Genomic DNA, 24,760 nt, shown 5'->3' with positions numbered 1-24,760 from the left:
TTCCAAAACTGATCTCTGTGTGGCAGGGACTATCCTAGGACAAATAGACATTGCCTGCTCTCAAGAAGCTCACATTCTGGTAGAGGTACACAGTGTCCACAGGGAATTGTGGTAGTGAAATAAATTGTGCAACATAAGCCTAGGGTACTAAGGGAGCACCTTACTTTGTTAAATGGGTGACAGGCTAGGCTATTCAACCTCAGATCATATACAGCTTTCTATATTTACAAACACCTGACTGCTAAATTATGATCATTTTATTCTGGTTAAGAATATCCAAGGCCGGGCGCGGTGGCTCACGCCTGTAATCCTAGCACTCTGGGAGGCCGAGGCAGGAGGATTGCTTGAGCTCAGGAGTTCGAGACCAGCCTGAGCAAGAGCAAGACCCTGTCTCTACTAAAAATAGAAAGAAATTAGCCAAACAACTAAAAATAGAAAAAATTAGCTGGGTATGATGGCTAATGCCTGTAGTACCAGCTACCCGGGAGGCTGAGGCAGGAGGATTACTTGAGCCCAGGAGTTTGAGGTTGCTGTGAGCGAGGCTGATGCCACAGCACTCTAGCCCAGGCAAGAGAGTGAGACACTGTCTCAAAAAAATAAAAAAAAAGAATATCCAAAAGGGCCAGCACAGTGACTCACGCCTATAATCCTAGCACTCTGGGAGGCTGAGGCCAGAAGATCGCTTGAGCTCAGGAGTTCGAGATCAGCTTGAGCAACAGCAAGACCCCATCTCTCCTAAAAACAGAAAAATTAGCTGGGCGTCTCAGGGTGCACCTGTAGTCCCAGCTACTTGGGAGGCTGAGGCGGGAAGATCGCCTCAGCCCAGGAGTTTGAGGTTGCAGTGAGCTACAATGATGCCACTGCACACTACCCGAGATGACAGAGTGAGACTGTCTCAAAAAAAAAAAAAAATGTCCAAAAGAACGTATTTTATAAAGATTTCCATCAAAAACAGAGTTAATGGAGTATAAAAGGCCAAACTCTGTTCTATCTAGACACCTTGGAAATCTGACATGTACCATCTTTAATTTTTGCCAAACTGGTGTTAAGAGTTGACTTATACAGAGGATATACCTTTCTTTTTTATACAATTTTGCAGCATCTTTAACTTCTCTAAAGACATGGTCTACTTGACGGGTCAACATATCATGCTTTAAACGCTCTAAGAGGTTAATCATGTCATCAAAGACAGAGCTCTCCATGGAGGCTAGTTGTCCCAGCTGCAATTTACTTAGAGTATTATTCTCTGCGAAGACCTCCAACGCTGCCTGTTGAAGTTGTAAAAAGAACTAAAAGCAAAAACATGTTAACATATTTATTAACATACTTCCTTTTTTAACAGCTTGAAATAGAATTCATATATCATACAAGTCACCCATTTAAAGTGTACAATTCAATGTCTTTTAGTACAGAGTTGTGCATCTACCACAATTTTAGAGCATTTTCATAACCCCCCTAAAAAACCTTCTCTTAACCCTCATCCCCAATACCTTTCCCACTGCCCCCAGCCCTAGGCAACCAATAATCTACTTTCTGTCCCTATGGATTTGCCTATTCTGGATATCTCACATAAATGGAATCATACAATGTGTGGTTCCTTGTGACTGGCTTTTTTCAATTTAGTATGTTTTCAAGGTCCGTCATGTTGTAACATGTATCAGTACTTAATTTCTTTTTATTGCCAAGTAATATTCCATTATATGGACATAACATATTTTATTTACCCATCCATCAGCTAATAGACATTCGGGTTATTTCCATTTTTTGTCTATTATGAATGATGCTACTGTGAACATTTGTGTACAAGTTTTTATGTGGATGTATATTTCATTTCTCTTGGTATATACCTAGGAGTGTAACTGCTAGATCATATGGTAATTCTATGCTTAACCATTTGAGGAACCATACCATTTTCCATAGCAACTGTACCATCTTACATTCCCACCAGCCATGATCAAATTTCTCCACATCAGCACTAATAATTGTTATTATCTATCTGTTTTATTATAGCCATCCTGGTTTGTATGAAGTAGTTTGCATTTTCCTGATGGTTAATATACCTCTTTAAGTACTCATTTTTTTCTACACACAGATAGTTATAGTAAACTTGGAATATATATGAGAATTAAAATGTCATTTTACAGTATTTTAGGTGTAATTAATATTATTCTTTCGGCCCTCCTGGAAAACAATGCTAAGGATAATTAGCAAAAGATTAAAAATAACCTAAATGTCCATTAATAGGGAACTGGTTAATTATGGTACTTCCATATAATAGAATATCTTGTAGCTTATTATTAAAAAGAATTAGACAACTCTATGTTCTGAAATGGAACAATCTCAAGATACATTGTTAACTAGAAAAAGCAAAGCAGAAGCGTTTGCATAGTGTGTTACCATATGTCTACAAACACACACCTGTGTTTATATAAATAGCTTTGGTAGGATATACAAAAAATTGATAAAAGTGGTTGGGCTTAGGCAGGATTAGAATTAAAACCTATTTTGACTATATACCATTTTGTATCACATACATAGATCACATATAAAATAAAAAATAAATATTTTATCTTTTACTTCCTATCTAAAGTAATTCCACACTTAACTAAATAGAAAAAAATGACACCATCAATGAACATTTAAGAGTAAGATTAACTATGAAGATTTGACCTTTTATTTCTCCAAAATACAATTATAGAGCACTAAATAAATCATTTTGTCAAGGTTATTTTTTTGACTAAAGCTCTGAATAGCATTAAGTAATAAACATATCATAACAAGCCAAGTTAAAGGCAAAGGCATAAAATATTTGGTTACCCTTGAAATGCTTCCTTAAGAATTTTCAATTGCTTGTGTTTTAAAGTTCTTGAAACACAACTCATTAAAAATTAATGAAGACTAAGAGCGTGGCACGGTGGGCCATGCCTGTAATCTCAGCACTTTGGGAGGCCAAGGTGGGAGGATCACGTGAGGCCAGAAGTTCAAGACCAGCCTGAGCAACATAGCAAGACCCCAACTCTACAAAAAATAGAAAAATTAGCCAGGCGTCATGGCACATGCCTATAATCCCACCTACTCGGGAGGCTGAGGCAGGAGGATCCCTTGAGCCCATAAGTTTGAAGTTGCAGTGAGCTATGATCACACCACTGCACTCTAGCCCCGGCAACACAGTGAGACCCTGTCTCAGAAAACAAACCCGAAACAAACAAAAAATTAATAAAGATCAAAAGCCATTTAGAATTCTCCCAAAGACTTCATGAACAATAAACAAAATACATAAAATCTGGTAGTCAATTTTTTTTTTATACATTTACTACTACAATTTACCCAACATGAACCTAGACCATGATTCATTCCCTTTCTCTCTCCGTATCTTTTTGTGTAGCAGTGGTATCATGGGCATCAACTGCTTTTATGAACATCTTTTCTCCTTCCTCGGATAAAGCATCCCAGTTTTCCTTTGGGGAACTCCTCTTCCCCACTCTGAGACAACTTGAGTCAGGTAGTGTTAGCCCTATTCTTTGGTGCCAGAGATGAACACTTAATTTCATAATACCATGCCTTGGCCACACTCATCATCATTCAGGGATAGACATGTGAGAGGCCACCTTGGTATTTCTGTTGAAACTATCAGGGAAGAAGCACTGTACTTTCAAGATTGCAGAAGGACCATGTGAGCCTGGAGCTACCGGTGACCACATGTCCAGAGCCTGCCTGAGAATGAAACCAGAAATGAACAACTTTAGACCAGCCATGCCTAATCCTTTCAGATTAGGAGCCCCACTCCCCAAGTTAGACCAGTTTCGATCAGGTTTTTGTCACCTACAACTAAAAAATTTTCAATTCTGAATGGCTGCATGTTTCAGGCTTGGCACAATCTGGCAATAGATAGACAATTAAGTTGAGAATCTGAAATGAATGGAAAATGAACTCTGTCCATTATTTTTTCTTTTTCTAATTATGTAATACAAGAGCTTTAATGACTTTTATGTAAAGCATTCATAGGTTGAAGAACTATGAGGATAATTAAAGGGCTTTTGATATTAAGACAGAATTTGCAGAATAACCATGCTAGGGAAAAAGAATTCATTCATAATTTAAAGAGTCAATTCTGAAATTTTGGTATTTCTCTGTTGACAGAAGGACCCAGATAATTCAGCATCAGATTATAAATTTTCTAAGGGTAGGGATGATGGCTAATTCATCTTTGTTAACAGACTACAGCACCAAGTAAAGTAGTTAATGATGTTCCATAAATAATTTCACTGAAGCTAAAAATCTGGCCCTGAATGACTCTCTTATTAATCATCTGGCACAAGCATCAAGAATGACAATTTATTTCATCCTATTGAAAAAGCTTAACAGAAAATGTAGCTTTGTGGGGGCTGAGAGAATAAAATACTTACTAAAATTAGAAACAAGACACATAAAAGTACAAAATGAATGAATGAATGTATACTGATTAGCTGACTTTATAAACACATTCATCATTATCATCTATATTATATTCATTTTATGAAATAATTTGTTTTATTTCTCTTGCTCAGCAGAATGACATTATGCACATGGATTTCAGTTAACATTTTTATAGAAAAAGCCTTAAATAATTACTAAGTCCTGGCCAGAGAGTACACAAGAATAAAAACAACAAAGGAATAAACTATGATTGTGTTTATAAGGTTTTATCTTATTTATATCCATTATTAGTATATTTTGGTGTTCTATTTATTTGGCTTATTAGCCTGAATTAAAATAAAGGCTTTTTTTGTTTTGCTTTTCTTTCACAGTAATATAAGTATTATGAGGAATACATTTTCTTTCATATAATGTTTTAGCAGTATACCATAAATTTTTGTTCTATATAGAACAAAATGCACTATATGATGCATTTGCAGTGTCCTACAATCTTTTGTCTTAAATTCATAATTTAAAATATGTCATGTTTTCTAAACTTCCTTCCTAATCCAGGCACTGAATATTTCAAATATGAAATATTTGAATGTATTTCATTCCTGCTTTTATTTTATTGCATGAAGATTTGATGATATACAGAAATTTTACGTTAATTTACATTGTGCGTATATGTGACTCATAAAGACACACATGAAAATTATTTTTCCTTAGTATACTATAGAATTTATCACCAATCAATCCTCAGCTGATCAATCTAATTATTTAACTCTATAATTTTTTAATTCTCATTTTACCTATCACATTTTAAGAGTGGTATTTTTAAGGCCTTAGTTAAAACTGTAGTTGTTTTATTGTTGTACTTTCTTTTCTATTTTCATTTTATGACACAATTATATAATATTTTACATGTATAATGTAACTTCATAGACATTATCCCATTTATTTAGCATAGTTAGGTTTTTCACAGTTTAATGTATATTTTACCATTTTCTGGTCATCCTAGTTTTCTGTTAATGTTTTCTGTCGTGAAATCTACTTTATGGGACATATTGGTGTAAATCCAAGCTGATTTCTGTGTCTTCACAGATGATCTTGGAACAGTGATTCCTAACCCAATGGCACCCTTTCCAAGAAGGGGGTCCTAGAGGCTCAGATCATTTTAATATCTAAAACATCTAAAGGAATTAATATGTGTCAAAGACACAAAGGCTAATGAGGTTTTTTTACTTTTGGTTGGAAGTATATATTGGAAAATCTGGTTACCAAAAGCCTCAACTGCCAAGATATTCCTTGAATTAATAAAGAGAGTAAAAATAAATTACTACTTAATAATTACAGTTAGGCAGATCAAATTTGTCAATAGAATCTGCATGAGGGCAGGCATGGTGCTCATGCCTGTAATACTAGCACTCTGGGAGGCTGAGGCAGGAGGATCACTTGAGGTCAGGAGTTCAAGACCAGCCTGAGCAAGAGTGAGACCCCGTCTCTACCAAAAATAGAAAAATTAACTGGGCGCACTGGCAAGCACCTGTGGTCCCAGCTACTCGGAAGGCCGAGGCAGAAGGATTGCTTGAGCCCAAGAGTTTGAGGTTATAGTGAGCTATGATGATGCCCATGGCACTCTACTCAGGGCAACAAAGTAAGACTCTGTCTCAAAAAAAAAAAAAAAAAAAAAAAGAATCTGCATGGAGAGAAGATCAGTAGAATCCTTGGAGGGAAAAGGCCTTATAGTACTTACTAGCTGAACCCAAGATTTTTTTTTTTTTTGAGACTGAGTCTGGCTCTGTCCCCCAGCCTAGAGTGCAGTGGCATCATCATAGCTCACTGCAACCTCCAATTCCTGGGCTCAAGCAATCCTCCTGCCTTAGCCTCCCGAGTAGCTGGGACTACAGGCGTGCACCACCATGCCTGGCTAATTTTTTCTATGTTTAGTAGAGACGGGGTCTCACTTCTGCTCAGACTAGTCTCGATCTCCTGATCTCAAGTGATCTTCCCACCTTGGCCTCCTAGAGTGCTAGAGCCACTGTACCCGGCCAGAACCCAAGAATTTGATTTTATAGATTTATTTAAATTATATCTTCCAATATAAGAAATCAATTAGTTTTGGGATGTAATCATGGGATTGTGACTATGTTTTTTTAAAAAAGAATTCTCAACTTTTAGAGATACATACTAGGATATTTACCATGAAATATTATACCTGAGTCCTGCTTCAAAATAATCAAATATGAGTGGTGGAAGAGAGGCTTAAATGAAACAAAATTGGTATACTAAGCTGGGTGATAGGCACACAGGCTTCATTTTCCTCTTCTATTTTACTCGTGTATACATTTGAAAATAAACTACATAAAATGTTAAATAATTTTTTAATGTGTGAAATAATTAAAACTTTAAAATAAATGTTTCTATTTTTGTGATTCTTCATAATTTGTCATGTTTTGAAGACATTCAAGAGGTATCAAAAATGTTATTCTTTTATTTTCCTTAAAGTCCTAGATTTTATTAATTTTGACATACATCATTAGTTAGTCTAAGCTTTTTCTGTGATGGGAATTACCATACATCAATATTTCCTGAGAACGAAGTCAAAAGAGGAAAAAGGTCCAAACTATTTCATGAAAGGTTTGCTTTCTTTTTCAATGATTAAGTACATTAAAATATCAGGATTATTTAACTATGAGATTTGATTGAGAAAAATGTATACTTTAATCACACTCCTAAGTTTGGCATCATTGTGATTCTAACATGTATATTTTGGCTTGCAGCAGATTCAACATTTCTAAAGGTAAAATAGTTGAAACTACTAACATATTACTTAATATAAAAGCACATTAACTCACAACATTGTCAGCCCAATCTGCTAGTACTGTTGAGATGTAGTTCACAGCATTAAGAATTGCACAGTATCGAAAGCCCAGGGAAGCTCTAGTCTCTTCTTTCATCACCTGCGTTAATCGTATCCTAAAATCGTCTACTAGGTCCTTTTGTAATTCCAGGAACTGCAACTTTCGGGAAGCTGTGGGAAGATTTTTATACCTGTCTGTGGAGAAAGTTAATAAAACATATGAAGGTTTTTGGTGCCTTTCATGATAAAGTTTTAAGTTTTCCCTAATGACTTCCTTTGGTGCTTTTATCAAAATCAATTGACCATTCAAGTATGGGTCTATTTCTAAACTCTCCAACGATATGGATTTCGCAAGTATAAATGTTTGTTAAAAAGTCATTGACCAGGCAAGCATGATGGCTCACGCCTATAATCCTAGCACTTTGGGAGGCCAAGGCAGGATTGCTTGAGGCCAGGAGTTTGAGAACAGCCTGAGTAACTTTCTACAAAAAACAGAAAAATTAGCTGGGCATGGTGGTGTGTGCCTGTAGTCCCAGCTACCCAGGAGGCTAAGGCAGGAGGATCACTTGAGCCCAGGAGTTTGAGATTGCACTGAGCTACGATGACACCACTGCACTCCAGCCGGGGCAACAGAGCAAGATCTTGTCTCAAAACAAACAAACAAAAACAACTCATTGAACTGTATACTTAAGATGTGTACATTACACTCTATGTAAATTATTCTTCAATTTTTTAAAAAGGCATATGAGAAAATTATATACAAAAATGACTTTGTTTCTTCAACAAATAAATGGCATTTTTGTTAAAATGAAGGAAGAAATTTTTTTTTTTTTTTTTTGAGACAGAGTCTCATTGTGTTGCCCGGGCTAGAGTGCCATGGCGTCATCCTAGCTCACAGAAACCTCAAAAGGAAGGAAGAAATTGAAGAGATCAAAAGAGATACACACTTAAGAATTTACAGCTGACATGGTAAGCTATCTGAAATGTTCTTTAAAATATTCCAGGATAAAAAAATTGGAGGCCGGGCACGGTGGCTCATGCCTGTAATCCTAGCACTCTGGGAGGCCAAGGCGGGTGGATCGCTCAAGGTCAGGAGTTCGAGACCAGCCTGAGCAAGAGCGAGACCCCGTCTCTACTAAAAATAGAAAGAAATTATTTGGACAACTAAAAATCTAAATAGAAAAAATTAGCCGGGCATGGTGGCGCATGTCTGTAGTCCCAGCTACTCGGGAGGCTGGGGTAGTAGGATTGCTTGAGCCCTGGAGTTTGAGGTTGCTGTGAGCTAGGCTGACGCCACGGCACTCTACTCCAGGCAACAGAGTGAGACTCTGTCTCAAAAAAAAAAAAAAAATTGGGGAGAAAAATATGTAACAAAAAAGGATAAGTTTTTTGAAACTTGGTAATGGGTACCTCAGTATTTATTTATTAGCCTACTTTTGTGTATGTTTGAAAATTATCCTAATAAAACGTTTTTAAAAGACAAATGAGTTTTTCTAAATTTTTTTGTTTTTAGTATTTTTCATATTTTTCTCACAGTAAAAAATATGGAATTATTTACTGACTAGGCTGGAAAGACACTTCTTCAGGTTACCATACAGGTCAAGAAATGAACAGGCCAGAGGAGTATGGAGGTTAAGAGGGCCAAGGACGCTGACAATGAGAGCCCGGTGGCATCTGGAGAGCCAGCAGGCCTACAGTAGGGCAATGTGGAGGGTTACAGACCAACCGGGGACAGAGGATGCTAAGCCACCCCCCAGTCAGAAAATCCCTGCACTAAAACAAGAGTTCCTATTACTACTCCAGTCCTTAAAATTGTTAATACTCTATTAATTTTACCCTCTTCTGCAATATTTGATAAGTCAAGGACAAGAAAATAATATTTAAAATTTAGGTCAATCATCACTTATTAAAGATACTTAAAAAGTTCAATGGCAAGAGAGTTCAAGTAATTAAATTCTTATTTAATTGTTTTTGTGTAGCAATTTAAGAATTTCTCCTTCATGTAAACCAATGTTTAAATTCTTATTTAAATTATTAAAAACCCCAAAGTTAGAATATTGTGCTAGATTTCTGCCAAAATAGAAACTGAATTTGAAGATATTATAATAACCACTATATAGTATTAACTGTTAAGCTACTTAAAAAAGTACCATGTGAAAAGTTGGTACTTTTAAAACAAATTCATATATATTTTTATATTCTCTAACCTGCTTCAGAACAAATTCATATCTTAAAAGACTTATATTTACCAGTTATAACCAAGAGTAGAGTCATAAAAGTTTCTGCGCAATCTGGAACTTTCATTTCATCCACATCAGTGATATCCTTATATTGGGATATCCAGGCAGCTTCTGATGAAAGCATTGAGTCCATTTTTTGAAGAGCAACTGATATGTAGAAAAAGAATTGTTTTAATTAAATAGTTATAGTCATTCTTAATTCTTCATCTTATAGTTTTTTAGAAATGATGACTTTTCTATAAAAAAGAAACCCACGGGTCGGGTGCAGTGGCTCACGCCTGTAATCCTACCACTCTGGGAGGCCGAGGCGGGAGGATTGCTTGAGCTCAGGAATTTGAGACCAGCCTAAGCAAGAGCTAGACCCTGACTCTACTAAAAATAGAAAAAATCAGCCAAGCGTCATGGTGTGCAACTGTAGACCGAGCTACTTGGAAGGCTGAGGCAGGAGGATCACTTGAGTCCAGGAGTTGGAGGTTGCTGTGAGCTAGGCTAATGCCACAGCAATCTACTCAGGACAATGAAGTGAGACTCTGTCTCGGGAAAAATAAAAATAAATAAACAAATAAATGCATAATCTCCCACTAGTTGCACTATATTTAATATGGCTTACTTTAGGGTTAAACAAGATACTTCCTTTTTTCCTCCCACCCAAATCTTCAAAATAGTTATGCTGACTAGACAAGCTACATCCAAAAAGACTCTACCAAGAACAGAAATACTACATAGTAAAATCTATAAAACAATTATACACCTTACTGGCTTGAATATTCTACTCTAGAAAGATGTGGAGTATAATTCCAGGAAAAACTGAAGTTTCATGTGAAGAAAAGAAAATAAGTAAACTCTGACCAAGAAAAAAATTTAGATGGCTCTAGTTTCTACCCAGAATGAGAGAAGAAAAACACCAAAAATTCATACACACAAAAACAGACATTTTTCCCTACCCTATGGCCACATTAGCACTTACATTTTCTCTCCACAGTCAACCATCTCTGAAAGCAGGTTTCCTCTGATAGAATATGCATACAATTAGCAAAAGTGCCAGGATAGCCATGAACAGTATGTAGTTCCCTTTCAAATAAGAGCACTTCATCCACCAAATGACAGAAGAGACTGTCATCATACAGCAGACAAGGAATATCGGTAGCTAATTTCTCAAGAACCAGCATCATAAGGCCTCGAGAAAATTCAAGCTAAAAGAAATACATAAAGGTGAGGTAAATAAATAACAAGTTATTCATGTACACATATAACTCTAAAACTGAAACACTTAGGACTGAGTCTCTTACCCTTGCATTTACTGAAGAGCCTACTTTGTCTAATATTGGCTGAATCTTCTCATCCAGAAACTGTGTATGGTTTCCAATCCACATAAGTATTTGAGCCAAGTACCATTCAGGCTAAGGAAAGAGGTAAAATAGTTTGAATTCTTAAGTCATTCCAAGTAGAAAGTTACAATTAAATAGCCCTACCTAATTGTACATATACAACACTTACAAAAATTAGTTGAAAGTTCCTGTATGTAAGAGCACAATTTCTACTCTGAATTTTAAACTCCTACAGGGTTTTAGAAAAATAAAAAATAAAAAAATAAACTCCTACAATGCTTAATAATCAAATGTTTCCCAATGTACTCCCAAAAAATTCCAATAATGTGGCTTAAGTCAATAAGCTCATAAGTTTACAATGCCATACATATTCAAAAGTGAGCAATTTTGTAATATGTAAAATTATGAGTATTACAAAGAACTGATGGCCTTTAAATTGCTTCTGTGAAATAGCATTCCAAAATAATATTTAAACATTACTTTCTTCTGCTTTTTCTTATTAAAAGGTAAATAAAGAAAAAAAATTTGACTAGTCTACATTACAGAAAATGCACATACCTTAAAACATGTGTAATTACAGAAAAGGAAACATAGGTATGCAGCATTTTAAATTGTCCCGAGATATGATTCTGCAAGCATTCCAAGTTTTGTTGGACAGGAATTCAAAACATTTACTGAATGGTAAATCCCTGTTGTGTGCTAGATACTGGGAATACAAAAATGAGTAAGGACAGCCTCTAATTTCAAGAGCTGCACTGTTTAGGCTTAATGACAAAGTGCTAGGTCAACTGGGACCACACTTTAAAAAGCAGTCAACATAACAATTTTTTTATCTCAAATTATTACTGCCTCTCTACAACTTTAGGTTTATTGCTTATTCTCACTTACTACTTGCTAAGTGGTTCTACTCTTCTTTCTGCCAACATTCCATCCAAAAAAGGGGAGATCCTTAATGTACAAAAGAACCAGAAATCCAATGTCACTGTGCTCCTTCCTGTACAAATATGTAGTAACTATCCCTTCATTCCTTTAAAGTTCTATGAAGCCTATAAATTCACTTATATATTACACATACAATACCTGGTGTAATCTGGTACTTAGTAACATTTAATTTAAAATACTTAGTGAACCCCTGTTAATGTGTACTACATTAGCTATAGCAAAACTCAAGGACAAACAAGGTGGTACCCACCCTCTAGCAATTTCCAAGATTATAATTCTCAAAAAATTCTATCAAATTTCACTTAAAACAAATGCCTATGAGTGTTTTTCAGGTCAAATTAAAGAAAAGTCTCAAAAATATGCCCAATATACATTATCCCTCAATTGGTGATAATTTCCTCAAAGCCATTCTCATCATTGATTCCCATAATCTTATTATCTAATTGTTATTTTTTTAGAGACAGAGTCTTGCTCTGTTGCCCAGGCTGGAGTGCAATGGTATGATCATAGCTCACAACAGCCTCCAGCTCAAGCCATCCTCCTGCCTCAGCTTCCCAAATAGCTAGGACTACAGCTACACACTACTACATCCAGCTAATTTTTTATTTTTTGTAGAGACGGGTCTCACTGTGTTGCCCAGGCTGGTCTTGAACTCCTGGCCTTAAGTGATCCTCCTAACTCAGGCTCCCAAAGTGCTGGGATTATAGACTTGAGCCTCCGAGCACTGCCCCATAATCTCTCTTGTACAGCAATAAATCGTTTTGGCATCAGCACATCTATTCAAAAGTTAATGCTCTACTATCTTTTGACTTTTATTTCTCTGATATTCTGATATTTATAAATCTGAAGTAGCAATTTGTACAGTGAAACACATGTGGATCCCCTTGTAAAAACTGCTACAGCAACAAAGACATAAAGTGTAACTATAATGTTTGTACCCTCACAAAACCCTGAAATAATAAATACATAAATAAATAAATAAATAAATAAAAAATTGCTACAGCAAATGCTACAGCACAATTAAGGGCAAACTTGGAAAAACTGGTCAGGCGATGTGTTAATAAGTAAACCAATTCCTACAACATATCAACATAAGTCCCCAGTTATATCTATAAAGGCCAGTGACAAAGCAGGAATTTAGCTCTTCAGAGAAAAAAACAGAAATGTGAATAAAGTAAGATTTTAACTTAAAACAGCAAAAATATAGAAATTTAAAATTTGCTATTAATAAAAACCAAGAATGAGAGTTGGCAAAGCACACCTTGCTTATAACATTAGTCTGCCGGTTCCCTCTGAAATGGTATCTGAACCTCTTCTGAAGGGGAGTCAGCATAATCTGGATGGGCAGGATGACAGAAGGGGATGCAGGAAGAGAGTATTTTTCTGGGAGTTGTTTTGGCTCAGTAAGTAATTCATCTCTGACATAGTCAAGTCAAGGAAAAAGAGTCAAAAGCACATGTGTGTGTGTATATATACGCACACTACACACACACACTATACACACATATGTATGTATACACACAATACATTTTTCCAACAAATGTATCAGATACTAAGTTAATTATAATGTAAATAATAGTATGTAATCTAACTTTATATTAAATATGAATTCAATTAAAAAACACAAAAAATGTTGTTAGAATTAATCTTTTTCCTAAAATAAAGCATAGTAATAAGGAAATAAATTCAAGTAACATTTGATTAAATGAACATTACATTACTAAGGGTTCCTCCCAACTACCTGTTCGTTCTGTTGTCCCGAGAGACTTACATGTGATATGAACTTGGGTCAGTTGTGCATCTCAAAACTCTTTCTCACAGCCCTCCCACCCACACGCAATTCACTCTGCAAGAGAACGATCCACCACTTAAGGGGCATTTACAGATCAGGTCCAAACCCAGGACTCCCGTTTGTCTTCTTGGCCACTTTCAAAAGTTTTACTCTCTAGCCACACATCTACTCTAGAAAGAAGGAATTTTAGTAAGTTTTCATCTCCAAGAAAGATACGAGGTTTGTAGTTTCAGAAGCTGACAAAATAGTGTCTCCAGGTTACTGTACATCTCAGGGGCACTGGCAGGTCGACTTAAGCCAACAGTTTGAGATTGAGGGGGTGCAATGAATGGCCAATGAAGCTGTGCTAAAATTTCTTCAAAATCACTGTAACAGAAAAGTAACATACACAGTTCAGTATAATATCACCAAATGGTCACCAAATATCCACTTGAAAGCAATTACCATAAAATATGGGTAAATTCCCTACCTTGTAAGTTTGTCCTTGAGAATTTTATGCCAGAATTTAACTGTGGCTCTCATGAAACCAAGAAGATGAGTACAGGATGATTCCTGAAGCTTGATGTCAAGTTCTGCCATAGACACTAGAGTAGAGGCTGCCTCTGGTACATTGTTGGTCATCAGATATTGCTGAATGTTATCGCTGCAAAACAAAGCAAAGCAAATTTTAAGGACACTTTGTTCTGAATAACTTCAAATTCAAGAAACTGCTTCTTCACGTTAAAAGTTACATCCAAGGAAGAATAAAGCACCAGCCTGAGGTGGCTTTTTTACTTGATACCCAAAGTTCTCTGGAAGCCTAGAGTCCTCGAATTCAACATCCTTCTAAGAGCAGCAGCCCATGTTCAGGACACCTTCCTGCACCTTTCCTTTCCCTTTCCTCCCAACAGAACAGACTTGTCCTATGTCATATTCCCTCAGGCAACACTCATTTCTGATAAATCTGCCTTTTACAGAAGTCTTCAGTATCTTAATTCAAGGGGATAATGTAGGTAGCATCTGGTAAGGTCAAAAATGATAATCTTCAATTTTTACCTACTTTGCCCAGAAGAATTTGATTTCCCTCTCGAAAGAAATATAATTCCAAAATAAATGTTGCATTATGTTAAAATAAAGACTACCATATTTAAGAAAAGTAAAAATGTTATGACAGAATTTAAAATGTACAAGTAACCACAGAATATAGGAGTACGGCTTTCTAGGGTGGAATGAAATAGATCTCCACGTAACACTAAAGCATGAATGACATTTAGATCATAGGAAAAACCATCCAGAGTGATACTGATGTACTGTAGTATTCAAGAAACAGAGCTAACATAAAGATGCTAATTCTAGCAAGAAGAAACCACTTTTTAAAATGAGAGAAAGTACTACAGAATAATAAACAGGCCATTAGAGGGAAATTTGGAAATGAAAATCTCAGCTCAAAAGAAAGCTAGAAATAGAGATGTTATCACAAAAGACCTAAGGGAAAGAACACATTATTAAAGACAGAGAAATAACTGTGTTCTACCTGATTATGAATTTGACTCTCATTTCTAATATGATTCCTTGGGCATATTTCTCTCTTAAACAATTCAGATATCAGAAAAGATTATCAATAACCATAGCCCTATTTTAGTTGATCTATTACTTTGACTACTGTAAGAGTGAAGCTTATAAACAACTTATTTTATTTAATAAAGCTATTAATATTGTCCTTTATCGGTATTTTCTTCCAGAGGCACAAGGAGAAATGAAATAAAATAAAGCAAGGTTTAAACTTCCTTCACGGTACATAATTTACCTAAATAAGAATAAGATGCTCTAAAAAGCTTAAGTCAGTTTCTGGAATCAGCTGAGCATAGTGGCTCACATCTATAATTCCAGCATTTGGGAGGCTGCGGTAGGAGGACTGCTTGAGGCCAGGAGTTTTTGAGACCAGCCTGGGCAATGTATCCAGACCCTGTCACTACAAAAAACAAAAATTTAAAAATTAGCTAGGCACGGTGGCACATGGTTGTAGTCCCAGCTACTTGGGAGGCTTAGGCAGGACGATTGCTTAAGTCCAGAAGTTTGAAGTTGCAGTGAGCTATGACAGCACCACTGCACGCCAGCCTGTGCGACATAGTGAGACCCTATCAATCAATCAATCAATGGAGAACTCCTCATATGCAAAACAAAGATCTCCATACTATACTGATATGTAAAATTCATTAAAAATTTGAGAAATAGGGCCGGGCGCGGCGGCTCATGCCTGTAATCCTAGCTCTCTGGGAGGCCGAGGCAGGCGGATTGTTTGAGCTCAGGAGTTCGAAACCAGCCTGAGCAGGAGCGAGACCCCGTCTCTACCAAAAATAGAAAGAAATTAGCCAAACAACTAAAAATGTATATAGAAAAAAAAATTAGCCAGGCATGGTGGCGCATGCCTGTAGTCCCAGCTATTTGGGAGGCTGAGGCAGGAGGATCACTTGAGCCAAGGAGTTTGAGGTTGCTGTGAGGTAGGCTGACGCCATGGCACTCTAGCCCGGGCAACAGAGTGAGAGTCTGTCTCAAAAAAAAAAAAAAATTTGAGAAACAGATGCAGGACAAAGGGATACATAACATATCCAAAACATACATAACATAACATTAAATATATTAATTGTAATACACTTGAAACAGGATATTAAGATGCTTGGGATGATTTTCCTCCTTCAGGTTTTCCAGACAATGTTAATGGTTGCTGACAGCCTTGCAGCAACAGTATTAAAACAACACAAGGATGGGATAGTACAATTTCAAGGGGCTGAGGACCATATCATAAAACCAAATAATCTGCCAGTTTAGGTGGAAAGGTTACTTTAGCTTGTCTGAAAGGCAGTATCGGATACTCATGATCAACCACCACTGATATTTATTCAATTCAAAAAGACCCCAGGTAAAGTCCTACTGTTTTTTTCCTACCCACAGGTAGCAGAACTCTGTTACTCATCTAAGAATACATACTGTGCAGCTCTTATTAGATGACTCCCACTGAAAATATTCAAATTATAAAGAAAGCAATGCATTTCATTAACTGATCACCTAAAAATTAAAATAAATAGGAATACCACACGGAGGGTTTGTTTTATTGACTTGGCATTATAAATAATAGTTTTTATCTTGTGTTCATAATATGAGACTTAACTTACTTAGATTACTTTCTTTCAAATGCAAATTAAGCTCCCTGAAAAAAGTTTACATTCATTCACAATAAAGGAAAAGAATCATTATCATAATGCTATTTTCTTAACAACTGCTAAAATTACATTATTATAATCTTTAATTAACTCAACTATTTCATGGCACACATGCACTAAGACAGAAGCCTCAAAGGAAAATAATAATTATGAGAACAAAGAAGCCCATTTTACCTTAGTTCTTCAATCTGTGAAATCCACTTAAGGTAAGCGAGATGCCGTTCGATCTCTTCAATTTGGTCAATCTTGGCCCCAAGTTCATCCATCCAGGGCTGTGCAGTCAGCAAGTGGCTGTTAATGGAGCTGAAGAGATGAGTTTCTTGCTCTAGAAACTGATTAAGGAATTGCTTTGCTTCTTCTGCATTTTTTAAGGCACTCTGAATTCTTTTAGGGATTTCTGATGAAATTGTAAATACCTAACCATACCAAAAAGAAAGAACAGCAGCAATCAGATAAAATTTTCATAACCTTATTAGTTTTCTTTCTCTCTCTCTCTCTTTCTTTCTGAGACAGTCACATTCTGTTGCCCCAGGTAGAGTACAGTGACATCATCATAGCTCACTGCAACCTCAAACTCCTGGTTTCAAGTGATCCTCCTGTCTCAGCCTCCTGAGTAGTTGGGACTATAAGCCCGTACCTCCAAGCCAGGCTAATTTTTTCTATTTTTGGTAGAGAGGGGTCTTGTTCTTGCTCAGGCTGGTCTTGAACTCCCGGCCTTAAGCAATCCTCCCACCTCGGCATCCCCAAATGCTAGGATTACAGGCATGAGCCACCATACCCAGCCCACAAACGTGCGTTTTAAAGGAACGAACTAGGCTGGGCACAGTGGCTCACGCCAGTAATCCTAGCACTCTGGGATGCGGAGGCAAGAAGATCACTTGAGACCAGGAATTCGAGACTAGCCTGAGCAAGAGCGAGATTCCATCTCTACAAAAAATAGAAAAATTAGCCAGATGTGGTGGGTAGCACATGCCTGTAGTCCCAGCTACTCCAGAGGCTGAAGCAGGAGAATCACTTGAGCCCAGGAGTTTTGAGGTTCCAGTGGGCTATGATGATGCCACTGCACTCTACCTGGGGTGACAGAGACTCTGTCTCAAAAAAAAAAAAAGAGAGAGAAATCTATATCTACAGGTATATACAGATAGGGAAACAAGTACTATTTAATATATACACAAATTGCAAAAAATTAAACTATGCATATTTTAAGCATATGTGTTCGTACATGCATAGAAAAAAATTTATATATCTGTATTTTATATATATTTTCCTATTTACATATAGTAAAATTTCTGTAAGGAATAAAAAAGAAAGTTATTTACTGGGGCAGTATGAAGAAAACAGAAGATTGGCGAACTATCATCAAATGCAAGAGAACAAGGGTCTAAACTAAGGTGGAGGTGGCAGGGATGGGAAAGAAGGGATGGCCACCAGGGATACTGTAGGAGGCAGAACTCAGATGACTTGGTGATGGGGTAGATGATGAGGAGGAACCTAGGACTCCTGGGTTTCAGGTCCGAGTGACAGGCAGACGGTGGTGACAATATTCAAGATAGGGAATCCTTTTAAGAAAAGGATCAGTACAGTTTTGGACATGCTGAATTTAAGGTTCAATATGGAATTTCAACAGAAGTTTCTGTGGTTATTAGGGAAAGAAGCCTGATTACAGTAGGTCAAAGAGTGAATGGCTAATTAGAAAGTAGAGACAGATAATAATGATGACTTTTTGAAGAAGCCTAACAGTCAAAGGAAAGAACACCTACTAAAAGATGAGGGGAAGTATTTCTTGTTTGTCTAGGTTTTATAAAAAAGACCTGTGTATGTCCACATGCCGAGGGGACAGGACTGTTTGAGGTGCACAGGGTAAAAGTCTAAGAGTAAAGCAAGTTCACAGAGAAGGCAGGTAAAGTCTGCCTTAGCTTGATCCTCTGCTGAATGAAGAGGTAAGAATGACTACAAATACGTTTGAGGAATGTGAGGGAGACTATTTAATAGATTCATGCTATTGAATTCATGCTAGGCCTCAATTTTTTTCTGTCTGGGAAAAAGAAAGGACAGAATGGCCAGGTCAGGTAGGTTTCCTGGAGAGAACATGGAAGAACAGCTGAGGGGAGTAGTAGAGGAGCCAACATTCCCATGCAAGGACTGCCAGCGGGGTTGAAGATTCAGCCACGGAGGCAGACCACATGCCTGGCTAGCCATCAATCTACCCAGCTGTTTGATTTCCCCCAACTGGGCCCACAACAACCTCCCTGTATGAGAGGAAAAGGCAGACAGACCCAGGCTAAACTTGGAGCCTAGTAATAGGTATAGTGGAAAGACAAGAGGATTTGAAGGACTAAGGTGAGGGGAATGGGAGAACATAAGACAACCGACAACCTGGGGATAAACACTCACATTCCCGCACAGTTTACTTAACCGAATTTCGTAGCTATATGATAAAAATCTTTGACAAACACAGTATTACAATTAAGGGGCCCACTTATTTTTTTTTTTAAGAATATATTTATTGTTTTTTTTAAGAATTAAGTAAAATGTTCATTGTAAAAAGAAAACCTGCAAATACACGAAAATATTTAAAAAATAAATCACCTCTTGAACAACCATCCAGAAATAACTATTATATGTCATATTTTTTTCATGTTTCTTCCCTGTGTGTGCGTTTACAACAATTTGAAATGATGATGTTAAAACATTTTTGTATGCCATGAAATTATTTACTTGTAAAAGCACTTTAAAAGTCACTGTATGAGGCCGGGCGCAGTGGCTCACGCCTGTAATCCTAGCTCTCTGGGAGGCCGAGGCGGGCGGATTGTTTGAGCTCAGGAGTTCGAAACCAGCCTGAGCAAGAGCGAGACCCCGTTTCTACTAAAAATAGAAAGAAATTAATTGGACAACTAAAAATATATAGAAAAAATTAGCCGGGCATGGTGGCGCATGCCTGTAGTCTCAGCTACTTGGGAGGCTGAGGCAGGAGGATCGCTTGAGCTCAGGAGTTTGAGGTTGCTGTGAGCTAGGACGATGCCACGGCACTCTAGCCTGGGCAACAGAGTGAGACTCTGTCTCAAAAAAAAAAAAAAAAAAGTCACTGTATGAAAAGCTACATAAAATGTTAGCTCTTATGTGTTCAAGACATCAATCTTATCAGTAGGAACTCTTTTACATAATTTGTAAAACAGGTCCTTAAAACCCATAAACAGTTTCAAATGATTAGATTATGTGTTATAATCTATACTTTTAAAATTCCATATACAGTAGTGACTATGTTCACATTATATTAATTATAATGAGTATGGTATTGATACTATTTCAGTGAATTTCAATACTTGCCTGTTCTTCTAATTGCATTTTACTTTCTGTCATCTGTTCTATGAGTTTATCAAGTTTCTTTAAAGATTTAAGGTCATTTCCAACTTCCTTTTCTATGAATGCAGACACATAAGAAGGGAGATCACCATTATCTGTACCTTCGCTGACTCGTTCACTTCCAACTAGAACTGCAATACTTATATCACCTAAAACAAAAGAATAACAATTACTCCACACCACTAAGTATTATGGAGTTAAATGAAATATAAAAGATATACAAGGCAGTATATCTACCTTCAAAAGTTAACCAAGAACATACCGTATACACACACACATAAAATATTCAAATGAATAAACTATAAAGCAATCCAACAATGAAGTACTACGAGATGCTTAAGAGCTGAGGAAATTCTGAGTGAAGTAAAAACTCCTGAAGTCTGACCTAGTAACCTCAGGTTTCAACAGATATTGGCATGGCAATGCATGATATTAATATCATTATAAAATTTGTAAGGAACCAGTTGGTATGGTCTAGAATAACACCAAAGGAAGATCCTTATTTTAAAACATTAAAAAAAAAAGTAGTATTGAAATATATGAAAAAAATCTGAAAAGGTGACCAATGAGTAAAAACTACTTCTTTTTTTTTTTTTTTTTAAGACAGAGTCTCACTGTGTTGCCAGGGCTAGAGTGCCGTGGTGTCATCCTAGCTCACAGCAACCTCAAACTCCTGAGCTCAAGCAATCCTTCTGCCTCAGCCTCCCAAGTAGCTGGGACTACAGGCGTGAGCCACCACGCCTGGCCAAAACTACTTCTTAAAGAGTAAAAAAGTGTCTGTACTCCCAGCTACTCAGGAGGGTGAGGCAGGAAGATTGCTTGAACCCAGGAGTTTGAGGATATAGTGTGCTATGATCATCGCTGTGATTAGCCACTGCACTCCAGCCTGGGCAATATAGTGAGACCCTGACTCAAAAAAAATAAAGAGTAACAAAGTTTTAAAAGTTTCAAATGCTATTGTACAAAGAGGTCTACGTCAGAAACAGGAAAAAAAAAAAAGAAAACACAAATTACTAGGGAAACGATCAAAATGACTGATGTAACCACAAAACTGTATAGTCTAAAGTGAGATTCTTTCCATGGCAAATAAACCAGACTTGGTCCAATTCACAGTGTACTTATTAAATGTGACAAAAACAGGAGATTTGGAACACTGAAGCCATTACTTGAGAAGAGTGGTAACAGAGACAACATTTATTAAGGATTTACTAAAACAAAACAAACAATGCCTACTGAAAGCAGGAATACCGTATAGCTTTGCTTTTATTCAATTTAGTATGTGAAATTTCCCAGAGTCCACTTTTAATTGTATGCTTGAAAATTCATCATTTCACAAGTCAGTTTCTCACTCTGCAAGAGTCTATGCCTTCTTCTATTACCCAGGATGCTTATTAATACTTAAGTAATTTAAATTACCTCTAATTCCTTGTGGAGTGAAGCAAGATTCAAATATATACATAAAAATTTTTCAGCTTTTGTTTAAACAAAATACTTAAGCAAACAAATTTCTAGTAAACACAATCTACTTCAAAGGCAATTAAATTATTTTTTACTTTCCTAAATTTGTGGACCAACAGTATGCTCTTTTCCAAGTGTCTCTAGTCACACTTTGCTGATCATCTGTGCCAGGGTGGCATTCTGTACTGTGCCCTGCACCTCAGAGAAACGCAGAGGTTCACTGCACCTTCTTAGCAAAGAGTGGAGGGGTGACATGACTCACAGCTGGCTGCCATCTTTCTCCTCCCACTCCACCCCCGTGTACTGAGATACATTGCCTCCCTTCCAAGTATCTGTTTCCATGCATAAGCTAGCCTCTTTTGATTATTCATGGTTTCCTTCTTCCTAGGCAAGTTTAGAAAACCTGAAGCTTGGTTCAACCTTAGTATAATGGTAGCTCCATTTCACTGTGTAGTCATTAAACATGCTAAAGTCTATTCAGTCCACAACTTGAATTATTCCACAAATAGAGACAAACTTCCCTAGATTTGAGTATTTCCTAGAGATTAAAAAAAAAAGTGTGTGGGCCGGGCGTGGTGGCTCATGCCTGTAATCCTAGCACTCTGGGAGGCCGAGGCGGGCGGATTGTTTGAGCTCAGGAGTTCGAGACCAGCCTGAGCAAGAGCGAGACCCCGTCTCTACTAAAATTAGAAAGAAATTAATTGGACAACTAAAAATATATAGAAAAAATTAGCCGGGCATGGTGGTGCATGCCTGTAGTCCCAGCTACTCGGGAGGCTGAGGCAGAAGGATCACTTGAGCCCAGGAGTTTGAGGCTGCTGTGAGCTAGGCTGATGCCACGGCACTCACTCTAGCCCAGGCAACAGAGTGAGACTCAATCTCAAAAAAAAAAAAAAAAGCATGTGCACGAGGGATAAAGCTAGGGGAACAATGGGGAGCTTCCTGAGGAACAACATTGAGTGGAATTCACCTCTGCTCTTCCTCAGAGCTGTCCCTTTTAGAACATGGATCTTTACCAAAAGGGCAGTTTTAAGAAAACAGCAATGAGAGAAAGGCAAGAGGGTATAATCAGCCTCATTATAAAACAATTGTCACTTTGGATAAAATGAAAATATTAATACATAAATAAACATATGCCTAGATGTAAATGCCAGATATTGTTAAATTATTTATGTAAAGATTAACGAAATATATAGCAGTGTGTTTGGTACTGGGTTTGTTTCTCCCTCTACCCCAAAAAACAAATTTTCCTTTGTTCTATTTCACTTATATGAATTAAAAGATTGTTCACATGCTATGAGAACCAGAAGCCCACTAATGGGTAGCAGAAGCAAAACTAATATAAGACTGTGCCTCAATTTCCCAACTAGAAAATAAATTACAACATTTGCCTCAGCCTACGCTTAAAGACTATAAATGAGACTAAAATGTTTACTGACTCTTAATCCAATACTCTTATTTTCTTGTTCTTCAAATATAAACAGGATTGGCTGGTCTGCATACAAACTTTATCAACATATTAATTATATTATTTAATGATAATTATTAATTATATTATATAATATTCATATATTAATATATAATAATCTACTATGAATAGAACTCACAATGTCTTCTTTTTAAATTTAGCTTAAATAAATAAAACAAGTGAGTTGTGTGGTATTAACTGCAAACAAACAGAGGTAGGAAATGTCTTGTGAATGCTAAGGATGTTGTACCTTAGGAAGTACACTTTTTAAAAAAAATTACACTCTTTACATGTAACCATTTAAATGCAGCAAAGTATTTTATTAGTCAATATTCTTCAAAATGACAATGGTGACTGGCAAGGTTTTCATGTCTTTCCTTTTCTGTTTTTTTATAAACAGCACTCCCAATTAAGAAGCAGTTGACTGAGCCACAGAAGGAAGGACAAGGACAAAGTCTTTGATATGACAATCTGCATCTATCATTTTATTAAAATGACAGCTCAGTAGGTATCAGACTTCCCAGGCATCTGAATGGAGCAAACGTGGAAAGATATAGGACACTCTCAGATCCTTCAAGGAAAAGGAGCTGAGTTGTGGCAGCTATGAATGGCAAGTACTATGGATGGCTTAGAGCTTTCTTTTGAGGTAGATTCTGTCAGTAGCCAATGTTAAGGGCAAGCCTTGCTCCTGAGGGCAACATGGTAAGGTGAGCACCCTTTCTCTTACCACCACTCAATCCTGTTTGCTATAATCTTGGAAGGTTGAATTTGGGAAGGATGGCTGGGTAGAAAGAGGTAAGGTGTTTGGAGCCTACTTACTTTTCTCCTCAATGTTCTTCCTTTCATCACCACTTTCCGAGCAGCACTGCAAGGAGACAGATGTGACAATCACATTAAGGATTGAAGTAGTATATGGAACTCATACGGGCCTCCCAAAGGGAGGACGGGACGGATCCCAGACGCCCCCCCGGGGCCTTCCTGAGTGTCCAGAGCCTTTTGAATCAGGGCCACCTCCCTGGTGCCACCATTGCCACCTTCGCAGGAGGTCTGCGTCGCCTCCCAAGGACCTAGTGCTACCTTGCCAGGCCGCCAGGGCCACCTCTCCAGAGAGATGTCATCTCGCCAGGGCTGCCAGAGCCGCCTCACTGGGACTACCTCCTTTAGGAAGCACTGCAAGGGACTCTACCCCGGGCCGCGGGAACCGGGAACCACCTTCACAAGCTTCCAGGGCCACGTCAGCAGGGCTATCTCCCCTGGGAGGTCTGTGCCACCTCACTGGGCCACCACTGTCCCATCCTGCCAGGGCCGCCTCACCGGGGCTGCCGGCGCTTCGCCGATCTCCTCGGCGGGTAGCATCTCGCCTCCGCGCGAGTCCCCGGCTCCATGCGCAGCCAGCGTGGCCTGCGGAGTCGGGCTCGGGCCAGCAACAGACCGCGGATCAGTCTTGGCGGCTGGAGGGCTGAGCGCCACCGCAACTTCCTGTCGTCGTCTCTCTAGGTTCTTCCTCTTGGGCCAGAGAGGCCCTGTCTGCGCAGCCGCCGGCCGTGCTCTGTTGCTCTCCCTGCTGGCCGGCTGTCGGGACGGCGGCTCAGGAAGCTCTCGGGAGACGACGGGAGGGACCGGGGTGGGAGGCCGTCCCTCTCAACCACGGTCAAGTCCCCTCCTCTTTATTGGCGCTCTTGATGGAATTTTAAGATATCCCTCCCTGCAC

At 37.8% G+C, this 24,760-nt stretch overlaps 1 protein-coding gene across 1 annotated transcript in view; it reads right to left on the bottom strand.

Moving 5' to 3' along the window:
• The window catches only part of RINT1 (RAD50 interactor 1), a 27,256-nt gene extending 2,625 nt beyond the window's left edge, over nt 1-24,631 (bottom strand). The window contains exons 1-12 of the mRNA XM_012650367.1: nt 24,364-24,631; nt 23,869-23,914; nt 20,088-20,272; nt 16,935-17,176; nt 14,030-14,203; nt 13,777-13,926; nt 13,030-13,186; nt 10,788-10,898; nt 10,466-10,691; nt 9,508-9,645; nt 7,254-7,453; nt 1,014-1,289 (exon numbers count right to left, since the gene is read on the bottom strand). Coding sequence (XP_012505821.1) covers nt 1,014-1,289; nt 7,254-7,453; nt 9,508-9,645; nt 10,466-10,691; nt 10,788-10,898; nt 13,030-13,186; nt 13,777-13,926; nt 14,030-14,203; nt 16,935-17,176; nt 20,088-20,272; nt 23,869-23,914; nt 24,364-24,405 — 1,947 coding nt within the window. The 5' untranslated portion in view covers nt 24,406-24,631. The remainder of the gene's footprint in view (nt 1-1,013; nt 1,290-7,253; nt 7,454-9,507; nt 9,646-10,465; nt 10,692-10,787; nt 10,899-13,029; nt 13,187-13,776; nt 13,927-14,029; nt 14,204-16,934; nt 17,177-20,087; nt 20,273-23,868; nt 23,915-24,363) is intronic.
• Between the last annotated feature and the right edge of the window lie 129 nt (nt 24,632-24,760).

Source organism: Propithecus coquereli, unplaced genomic scaffold (assembly GCF_000956105.1).
Source record: "Propithecus coquereli isolate 6110/MARCELLA unplaced genomic scaffold, Pcoq_1.0 Scaffold32, whole genome shotgun sequence".
Taxonomy (NCBI): Eukaryota; Metazoa; Chordata; class Mammalia; order Primates; family Indriidae; genus Propithecus; species Propithecus coquereli.
The sequence above is the reverse complement of the archived record's forward strand: the minus strand, read 5'-3'. Positions and strand labels throughout refer to the sequence as shown.